The sequence below is a fragment of the Fundulus heteroclitus genome, unplaced genomic scaffold, assembly GCF_011125445.2.
Source record: "Fundulus heteroclitus isolate FHET01 unplaced genomic scaffold, MU-UCD_Fhet_4.1 scaffold_64, whole genome shotgun sequence".
NCBI classification, from domain to species: Eukaryota; Metazoa; Chordata; class Actinopteri; order Cyprinodontiformes; family Fundulidae; genus Fundulus; species Fundulus heteroclitus.
In genome coordinates, this window is record NW_023397077.1 from 715,201 (window position 1) to 725,912 (window position 10,712).

General features: G+C 45.9%; 1 protein-coding gene across 1 annotated transcript in view; it reads left to right on the top strand.

Moving 5' to 3' along the window:
• dcp2 (decapping mRNA 2) overlaps positions 1 to 10,698 on the top strand; it is a 128,516-nt gene extending 117,818 nt beyond the window's left edge. The window contains exon 11 of the mRNA XM_036133578.1: positions 9,145 to 10,698. Coding sequence (XP_035989471.1) covers positions 9,145 to 9,188 — 44 coding nt within the window. The 3' untranslated portion in view covers positions 9,189 to 10,698. The remainder of the gene's footprint in view (positions 1 to 9,144) is intronic.
• Positions 10,699 to 10,712: the final 14 nt, after the last annotated feature.

The window sequence follows — 10,712 nt, forward strand, 5'->3', positions numbered from 1 at the left end:
AAATAATGATAATAATAAGACTTGGGAGAAGAAGAGGGAATCATTAAGCAGGTTTTTACATGAAAAAGCTAAAGGAGCTTTAATAAAATCTAGAATCCTATCTATTAAAGACATAGATTCACCTACTAGATTCTTTTTTAAGCTGGAAAGAAAGGTCAGGCAACATAACCAGATTATGCACCTTAAGAGGTCCAATGGGTCGGTGACCAGTGACCCGTCTGAGATGAGGAGGCTGGCCATAGACTTTTACAGCAGCTTGTTTAGAGCGGATGAGTGTGACCCAGGTCGTGTGGAGGAGATACTGGAGGGACTCCCTCGTTTAGGGGAGGCGTCGGCAGCCTTCCTGGAGTCCAGGGTGCAGTTTCAGGAGCTGTCTACAGCGGTGAGCCAGCTCAGCTGTGGTCGGGCGCCTGGTGTCGATGGACTTCCAGCAGAATTTTATAAGACATTTTGGAAAGTTATTGGAAAGGACCTGATGGACGTTTTCGAAGGATGTTTGGACTCTGGGACGTTACCGACGAGCTGTAGGAGGGCAGTACTGACTTTACTGCCAAAGAAAGGAGACTTGGGACTTCTACAGAACTGGCGGCCAGTCTCACTACTTTGCACGGACTATAAAATTCTGGCCAAAGTACTGGCGAATAGACTTAAAAAATATATGGACTCAATTGTAGACGACAGCCAGACGTACTGTGTCCCTGACAGGACAATAATGGACAATTTGTTTTTACTCAGAGACATCATAGATCTGTCAAAATTCCAGGAATTAGATATAGGTTTGCTTTCTCTGGATCAAGAAAAGGCATTTGATAGAGTTGATCATAAATACTTGTTTAAAACACTTAAAGCATTTGGTTTTGGTAATTTTTTTATTTCATGTATTGAGTTGTTGTATTCAAGGGTCACTGTATTATTGAAGGTAGGAGGGGGACTCAGCAGACCGGTTTCTGTACAGAGAGGGATCAGGCAGGGATGTCCTCTTTCTGGGATGCTATATACTTTGGCTATTGAGCCCTTATTGCATCAGCTCAGGAAAAATATATCAGGTTTAAAATTAGCAGAAAAAACAAATGTTTCGGTTAGGTTGTCAGCATATGCTGACGATGTAACAGTTTTTATAGGATGCAAAAATGATGTTAGGACTCTGGAACAAAAACTAAAACTATACGAGCAAGCTTCTTCAGCAAAGGTTAACTGGTCGAAGTGTGGGGGTCTTTTACTGGGAGAGTGGAGAAATAAAGAGAGGCCGACCTTACCGGCCGGGCTGCAGTGGAGCACAGAAGGTATGAAGGTGCTAGGTGTATATCTAGGAAATGAGGACTTTCAGTTAAAGAACTGGGAGGGCATAGGTGAGAAAATAGGTGCCCGATTGTCTAGATGGAAATGGGTCCAGCCCCAGTTGTCATACAGGGGGAGGACTTTGGTTGTCAACAGTCTAGCTGCATCCATGCTCTGGCATCGGGCAACCGTTCTTGTTCCTCCGGACAAAATACTGAAACAGATACAGAATGCACTGGTGGACTTTTTATGGTATGGTTACCACTGGATTCGATCAGCTGTGCTGTTTTCACCTGTGGCGGAAGGGGGTCAGGGGCTGATTGACCTCAGGAGCCGCATAACTGCGATTCGGCTCCAGACAGCACAGAGATATCTGTACAGAACGCAGCAGCCCTGGACTCAAACGGCATCCCTGCTGCTGCAAAGAGTTGGAAACCTGCAGTACGACAGGCATCTTTTTCTATTGGACCTAGAGGGAATGGATATCACTCAAACCTCCAGTTTTTATCAGTCAGTGTTGGGTGACTGGAGAACAGTTTTAAAAAGTAAAAGGAACTGCTCTAAGGTGTATGGGATGGTAGGTGATGAACCTTTGTTCCATAGCCCGGCAATAAGGAGCAGAATTCTGGCCTCTGAGAGTATCCAGAAGATGTTCACAGCAGCGGGGCTGACGAAGCTGGAAGGACTGAGGGCAGACGGTCAGTGGAAGAGTCCTACGAAGATATGTGAGGACACAGGGACCAAGTCTTTACGCCTCATGGACAGATTGGTGCAGGAGGTGATAAGTGGACTTCCTGGATCCTTCAGGAGGGCACTAGAGGCTGAAGAGCATCTGGAGGGTTTTCCAGAGCTGTCCATTAGTGCTGCAGTGGAGGAGCAGGAGGAAGCAGATGGGCTCCTGCTGTCTTTTAAAAAGCCAGAACTGTGGAACTTTTCGGAAGCACCAAAGAAGAGCCTATATGAAGTATCTGTAAAAGTCCTGAACAGAGCAATGCTGGCAGGGGTCAGAGATTCGAGGTGGTCGGGTATGTTGGCACCAGGTTCGTCTCCCAGGGGCAGCTGGAGGTCCCTGTACAAGGCTCCCCTGGAGAATCACAGGGCAGGGAGTCAGTGCGCGTTCTGTCAGGCTGAGGAGACGTTAGAACACCTGTGGATAGGATGTCCCAGAATAGTTCCCCTATTTTCACTTTTAAAGCAGTGGGTGGGAGCTCTAGGAATTAGTTTTAACAGTGAGTTGTTTATTTTTGGACCCAGGTACTTGGCAGCACAAAGGGGAAAGATCTGTTTGGTTAATTTTTTGTTGGGTCAGGCTAAAATGAGCATTTGGTTGAGCAGGAGAAATAAAATGAAGGGGGCAGGTTCTGCAGATGCTGGGCTTATGTTTAGAGGTTTGGTGGCGGCACGTCTCAGGACTGAATTTTCTTATTATAAAATGGTGGGAGACCTGAATGAATTTATTTGTATTTGGGGAGTTGGAGATGTTTTATGTCGAATAGATGATGACATGCTTATTCTGAGTTTTTGAGGGGGGGTTCTTATTTATTTGTTTGTTTATTTATTTAATTTTCTTCTTTCTTTTTTTTCTTTTGGGTTTTGGGCCTTTTAGGGAGTTTGTGTATGTATGTATGTATCTAATTTATTTATGAGTATTTATTGTAAATGACACAATGGACCAATAAAGACAGTCCATGGTATCTATCTATCTATCTATCTATCTATCTATCTATCTATCTATCTATCTATCTATCTATCTATCTATCTGTCTGTCTGTCTGTCTGTCTGTCTGTCTGTCTGTCTGTCTGTCTGTCTGTCTGTCTGTCTGTCTGTCTGTCTGTCTGTCTGTCTGTCTGTCTACGTGCAAACTCCATGCAGAAAGACCCAGGGCAAGGGTACGACTTGAACCCAGGACCACACCACATGTGTTTTTGCATTTGGAACAAAAAAACTTTGCCACAGAACAATGTAGCGTTGCTGATAAAACACAAGAATTATGTTTTTAAATTTGTGTCTATATTTTTTTTAAATAAATGACCAGTATATCATTGGAATCTAGTTACCCTGGATGACGCTTTAATGTGGTGTACACCGGTATTTGTGGGGTGGACATAAAAACAGGTACTTTGCGGGTCATGGTTAGGGCGGCAATTAAAGCCTTGTTTTTCTTAAAAGAAGGATGTCGAAGACGCAGTGCGGGTAAGTTGGCCAAAAGTAGGTCTTTACGATACAACAGTTAGATTCTCTTTTATTCTCTACATGAGAAGCCATATCATAAAGAGTGACATAAGTACCACGCTTGTTGGAGCGTAACATATGAGCATTTTCTAGCTTTCTTCTATATGTCAAAGAGCTTGTGATGAAAAGGTATTCTCCAACAATAGCTTTTGGTCAAAGGTGTGTGCTGCACTCAAAATCCCAACTATTGCAAGTAATCGCTACAGTCTTCTGCAATGTTACCGCTTCCATAAGGTAAGTATGAATCCTTTCAAATGTTATATAGTTATGAAAAGCTTCTGAGAACCCAATAATCTCACACACAGGCTGTGGCACTTACCAATGCTTTTTGAGAGGTTGTGATACTGACTGGTGACAAGCAGAGACCATCCAAGGCAAGCCTCAGGCAAAAGTCGATGAGTATCTAGTGAGGGCAGGATGAGCCCGGAAACGTTGGAAGGCAGACTGTGCACACTGACACTGGAATGAACCTCATGCAGGCAAGGAGAGAAAGTCTTGGGTGGAGAATTCAGAGGAGACCAGGGCCGGGAGCAGACAGGGCAGATTGCGGCCTAGCCAGGGGTGTGATTACTTTATCTCTGCTTTGGTTCTTAATAAAACGCTGGAACTTGATGGAATCTGTGTTTCCTTTAATTAATAAGTAACGGGGATCAGCTATCATTATTTCCCACAACAAGACTGACACAGAGAGGCAGGTATTAATAGACATGATAACAGCTAGGAAGAATCAGGTTAATTAGGAGAGACACCGGTGCATCTGCATTCTAATTGACATGACGCCGCCTGTCAATCAAGCGGCCCAGTCTTACATGCTTACATGGTCTTCATTTATAGTCTCCAAAATTGGAATGGAAGTAAATGTAGAATTATATGAATGTAAGAATCTAACAAATGTGTCCATTTAGCTATTGTATGATGGATTGACTGTATGTGGATTTTAGGTGGCTGCTATCACTTCAGGGTGTCGGGTCAGAACACTGTAGGAAGGTTCAGGTGCTCGCAGAAATAAGAGGTGGAATCCTGTAATGCAGTTCAGTTAGTTTATCTGCATTTAAGTATCTGAAGATACAAGAGATTCGTGGGTGTAGCTGAGTGTGTGTGTGGTTTGGTTCTGTGGATGCACACACCGCATGTGGTGCGTTCAAGGACCACGGTCAGCGTAGGCATTTGCAGTTGCCGGGATTATCTTTTGTACAGCCGCCCCCACATTTGTCATGCAAATTTGACAGATAGTATGCTTCCCTAAACGTCTTCAGGCAGAGCAGGTAGCTTGATGAGCCGTACCACTGGACAAGTATAGGTCCGATCCTTTACTTGGACAACTGCGGTCCTAATTCGACCATCAGCACCAGGTATGACGGTTTTCACTGTTCCTACTTGCCAGAGAGCTCTTGGAGTTTGTTGGTCAACAATGAGAACCACAGTTCCAATTGTAATGTCCTCCTTCTCGGTCTGCCATTTCTGGCGAACTTGTAAAGTGGGCAGGAAGTGCCTTATGAAGTGTCTCCAGAAATGGTCTGCTAGAACTTGTGTATGTCTCCATCTCTTGTGACTGAGTAGCTCCGATTCTGAGTAGACCACTTGCGGAAGAGAGCAGTCTGGCCGCCCTATCAACAATGAGTTGGGGGTGACAGGATCCGGGTCTGAAATGTCCGTAGAGACGTAACCCAAAGGTGTGGAATTTAGAATGCTCTCTACCTCAATCAGGACAGTCCTCAGCACCTCCTCAGACACGGTTTGAGCTCACAGTGTGGTGTGCAGGGCTTTCACAGATCGCACCTCTCTTTCCCATGAACCACCAAAGTGGGGAGCATTAGGAGGATTGAAGCGGAATCAGATTTGTTCTGCCGCCAGTTGTTTTCTGAGAGCGGGTAGCTTTGAACGCTTCATGCAGCTCTTTACTTCCACCCTTAAAGTTAGTGCCTTTGTGGTAATGTGGTCTTGTTTTTCTTTAAGTTAGTTGCATGTCCTTGACTTTTGATTTGGATTTGCTTGTAATAAGTTGAAGTTATTTTCTTTTGGTGTTGTATGTTTTTCTGATTGTGTTTTGATTTTGAAGTGACGTTACCACCCATATCTGACGTCGCCTACCTTAAATCACAGGTGTTCCCTATTTGCAAAGCTGCATGCAGATTGGGAGGCCGGCAATAAAGAGACCTGTGCAGTTGCAGCGACATGGAGCCGGACAGATCACAGGTGTGAAAGCAGCAGGGCGGCAAGACTGGGGACTGATTGCTGCAGAAATTCGCCCGTGGTCGTGCAGGGTTGATCAGCTGGTGACGGAGAGGACCGCGCCCCCGAGGACTGGTTGCTGCAGAGGTTGGTCCAACTGATCGTTGCCGAGGAACGGACGACCGGATATTGGAGTGCGAGCGGCCAGATTGCTGTCGAGGTTCGCCCGTGGTCGTGGAGAATCGATCAGCTGGTGACGGAGAGGGTCGCGCCCGTGGTCGTGGAGGATCGATCAGAGAGGACTGAGCGACGGGGAGGACCATCCCCCCCTTGGGCTAGTTAAGAGACTAATTGTCCTTTAACAGACTTTTGTATTGACTCTGCCGCTCCTCACCGCCTTACATGTTTTCATTGATTCATTTTTCTTTTAAAATAAATTGTTAACTCTTACGGCTCGTTTCGTTAAAGCCCTGCCCACAGTCACTGCAGTTCCTATTTATTAAATTCACCACTTAGGTGCCACACCTTGATCTGAAAGTAGCTCAAAGGGCTTCCCTCGATGAGCTATAAACCGTCAGAGCGTCATCAGGAAGGAATTGGCATCCATGTTTGGCACGAGATCTAGGTGGATTGCTCGAGTTGTGAGACACTTGAAAAGGACGCCCCATCTCTTCTCACTACGTCGTCCTACTTTGATGAGCATAGGTCCGAAACAGTCCACGCCAGTGGAGTAGAAGGCAGGTTGGAAGATCTTCAAACTTGACGGAGGCAAATCTGCCATTTTCGGTATGTCGGGTTGACCTCTCCATTTCTTACACTCCGGACAATTGTGCTGATGTCTTCTCGTGTCTTTGCAGAACTGCAAAGTTCTGCAAAGACACGTTCGGCGCCAGGATGATGCAGCTGCGCATCACAGTGCTGAATTAGGAGCTTTGTGACTGGGTGAGAGGGGTCTAAAAGTATCGGATGCAGAACTTCAGAACTCAGGCCCTCACACCTGCGAAGTCTACCTCCCACTCTGATCACGTCAGAAGACTTGTCATACTCAGGAGCGAGGGTAAGTAGTCGGCTACTGGATGGGATAGCCTTTCCTGCCTTTAGTAGTGTGAACTCACATGAAAGCTCTCTGCCTGGGCATGTCTCAACAGGGCCAGTTCTGCCCTTTGGAAATCATCAGCAGCAGGATGGTCGTTGATAGAGGCCGCCCCATGCAGGGACTGCGTGGTGGCTTTCAGGAAGTCCTGATAAGTGCTGAACTGTTGGATGTCAGGTATTGGTGGACTGATTAACCCCATCGCAGCCCGCAGAACACTGTCTTCCTCAGCTCCTCTAATTCCTCGGTATGTTCTTTCACTGGTGCCTTCGGCCAGTGAGTGGCTTGCAGTTTAAGGAACGGTGGCCCTTGGCTCCAGCAATTTTCTCCTGCAAGGTAAACCAGTGGTTTCCCTCGTGTAATGTCGTCTGCAGGGTTAGTCTCTGAGTCTATGTAGTGCCAGGAGACTGGATAAGAGAGCTCGTGAATTTTCGCTACTCTGGTTCCTACGAACACTTTATATCGACATGATTCTGACCGAAGCCAGTTGAGTACTGTTGTCGAGTCTGTCCAATACACCACCTCTTGGACATCAAGCGTGAGCTCTTTCTTCAAGACTGAAACCAGCTGTGCTCCTGTCAAAGCTCCACATAGTTCCAGCCTCGGAATTGAGAGCTGCTTTTTTGGCGCTACTCTTGACCTTGCCACCAAGAATGCCACATGGATGTGTCCTTCGCCTCTGTCTGTGTGTAGATAAGCTACAGACCCATATGCACGCTCAGAAGCATCACAAAACACATGAATACTCTGAATGCTGTTACTCCAGTCATACTTGGGGTCAACATAGCATCCTGGCAGGGTTATCTGCGACAGCTGAGTCAGTTCGCTTTCCCAAAGACGCCAAGCTTGGAGCAGGTCTTCTCGTAGGTGGGGATCATCCCAGCCTCGTTTCTTGCTCCAGAGGCATTGCACAATGACCTTGGCTCTGGTTGTGTAGGGAACAAGGAATCTGAGAGGGTCATACTGCTTGGCAAGTAGTCGGTAAATGTTGCGCATAGTCCGCTCTGGACTTTCACTCTGGGTTTGCTTGTACCAAAGTGAGTCAGACTTGCACTGCCATACAAGCCCTAGAGTGCGCTCTGGAGGATCTGCTGCCTCCTGGGAGAACTAGAGCACGCTGCTTTCCGATTGTGACTCAACAGGTATGTGGTCAATGACTGCAGGGGTGTTACTAGCCCACTGCCGCAGCTCGAATCCACCCTCCATGAGAAGAGACTGAAGGTGGTCCACCAACTTCTTAGCTTGCGATGGTGGCGCACCCAAAACAGGTGACCACATTGGTCATATGTTTATTAGTAAATTAATATGATCTCTATGTACATATATATATATATTTACACTGTCGCTTTAAGGAATGGCACAAGCAGTTGCGTTCCGGTTGCTATGGGAACGGACCTCCGCTCGCTCGCTCTCAGATCCAATTTGGGAGAAAACATGGAAAGCTGCTGTGTCTAAATCTCCTTTTATTTCACCTGTCTTTCAGGTCAGTAATGGGTAAACTGTCCATCTTTACATGTCTGTTTGATAACCGATTGTAGTGTTGTTTATAATCTAACAATAAAAGTATAAATAGAAAGTTTGCCGTTGATCAAGGCAGCTAGCTGAGGTAGGCTACTGTAAACCGTTAGCCAGTAGAATAACGGTTTAACTGGAATAACGGTACTGCAAACGGTTAGCTGCCGTCTCTTGGTTCATTTTCAGGTAACATAGCATGTTGAGCTCCGACACTCTGCTTGTTAGAAGCGGTTATGTTGACAAGTTTAATGACTATGATTTAGCAAATACACACGGGTGAAGATGAATAAGTACACACTGTTTTTAGAAACGGTTATTTTGCCAACTTGAACAAGTAGGAATTAGTCCGCACAAACAGGGTTTACAAAGGGTTTTGTAAATGGTCATTGCTATTTAGTTTAAGTGATTTAAAGTGATTCTTATATCTTGTAGCCTTTGTCAGTAATCAAATGCAGTTTGAATGTTTTAGCCCAGTATTCGCTAGGCAGCTATATGCAGCTACAACTTTAATCATAATGTAGCCATGTTAAAGCACTCTATGAAGCCACAGTGGCCTTGGATAACTGATATGTTGGAAGATGAATATAGAGCATAGGATATGTGATATTCTGTTATATTGGGAGATTACAATATGGCAATGTTTTGTATGAATTGTTATGTATGCATTGCTATCTACTATTGTATATTTGTGTATTGTGTGCTTTGTGTGTTGTGCACCACACTGGAGCTTGAGCGAGACAGTTGATGCACAGGTGTTTTGTGGTTTATTCTGAATAAATAACTCGGATCCAATTTGGGAGAAAACATGGAAAGCTGCTGTGTCTAAATCTCCTTTTATTTCACCTGTCTTTCAGGATATTTAAATTTGTTATTACAGTCCCATATTTGGGACCTGTAACAAATTTTGGGGGCTCGAGTCCGGGATTGGCGCCACCGCTGACAGCTGTTGGAGGACGCCAGTCCAGTGATCCATGAACCTGTGGACCAGACGGTGACGTGTCATCAGAGTGAAGAGGGTCTGTCCAAATCCAGGGCGTCTGACTGCTGCCAGAGCAAGGGAGTTCGAGGACCACAGACATCTGACAACCGTCAATTATGAGCCACGAGAGAAAGAAGCTGGTGTGGTCCATCAAGAAGGGACTGTTCCATCTGTCTGTTGATGAACTGTTCCAGCTTGCAACTGACATTACGCCAACACCCGACCAGGACCCAGCTAAGTTGCACCAACATGATGACGAGAGTGGTATTGAGTATTTGTGCTCATACATGGACAGTGTAGCTTTACTGGAATTGGAGGATGAGGGCATGTTGCAGTTACTTCTGCTAAAAGACCAGGTTGACGAAATGATTAACAGCCATAGTCAGAGTGTGGGTCGTGGGGGTAGTGGAGATTCTAATGTGTCTGATATGAAGGTGGTATCTGATGTGAAAGTATCACCGGTGATATCTGAGGTTGCACGCATGAACACCCAGGGTACCAGTATACACACTGCGAAAACATATTTAGCTTCTCAGACCAAAGATCTTGAAACACAGATTAGTAAATTGTTCACTGTGTACAATGAACTCAAGCTAAAACAGAGTAGTGCTCCACCCACCACGCACATGGTAGACAATCCACCCACTGCTCGTGACAGTAGCCAGTCTCGCAGCCCACATGACACACTGCAACTGCACTCAAACACCTCACACACCACCTATAGCACAGAAAGCATGATTGCCCTTAAAGACCTTCCCCTCCTACAAAGGAAAGAGTTCAAGATACATGGTGGGCAAATTGGCGATAACACTTCAGAGATCAGTTACAGCAACATCACTAGGCAGATTGATGAAGGCCTCAGAGAAAATCACACTGAAGGTGAGATCACCCGAGCTGTGCTACGTGTCATAAAGCCTGGCAACTTCAAAGACATGCTTGCTAGTAAAGAGGACATGACGGTAGGTGAACTCAAGAGCTTCCTTCAGTCACACCTAGGAGAGAAAAGCAGCACTGAGCTCTTCCAGGAACTCATGACGGCCAAGCAGCACGAGCATGAAACACCGCAGCAGTTCCTGTACAGGATGATGGGGCTAAAACAGAGAGTGATATTAACATCCAAGTGGGCGGGAGCAGACATCAAGTACGAGGCACTAACAGCACAGAATGTGTTCCTCCACACCATCTATCGGCTTAAGCGAAAAGCATGACTACGTCCGTCGTGAGTTAAAACTCCTCCTCTCCGACCCTGCAGTCACTGATGAGACACTCTTGAGGCAGGTCACTAAAACAACAAGTGAGGAGAGTGAGAGAAAGCGACGCTTGGGGCGCAGCACCCATCCAAGAACCGCTCATGCTCAAAGTACTGAAGCCAGCAGCAGGGACGAGAGTGCAGGGAAGTGTAGCGCTGACCGCAAGGACGAGCAGATTCACGAGTTGAGTGCT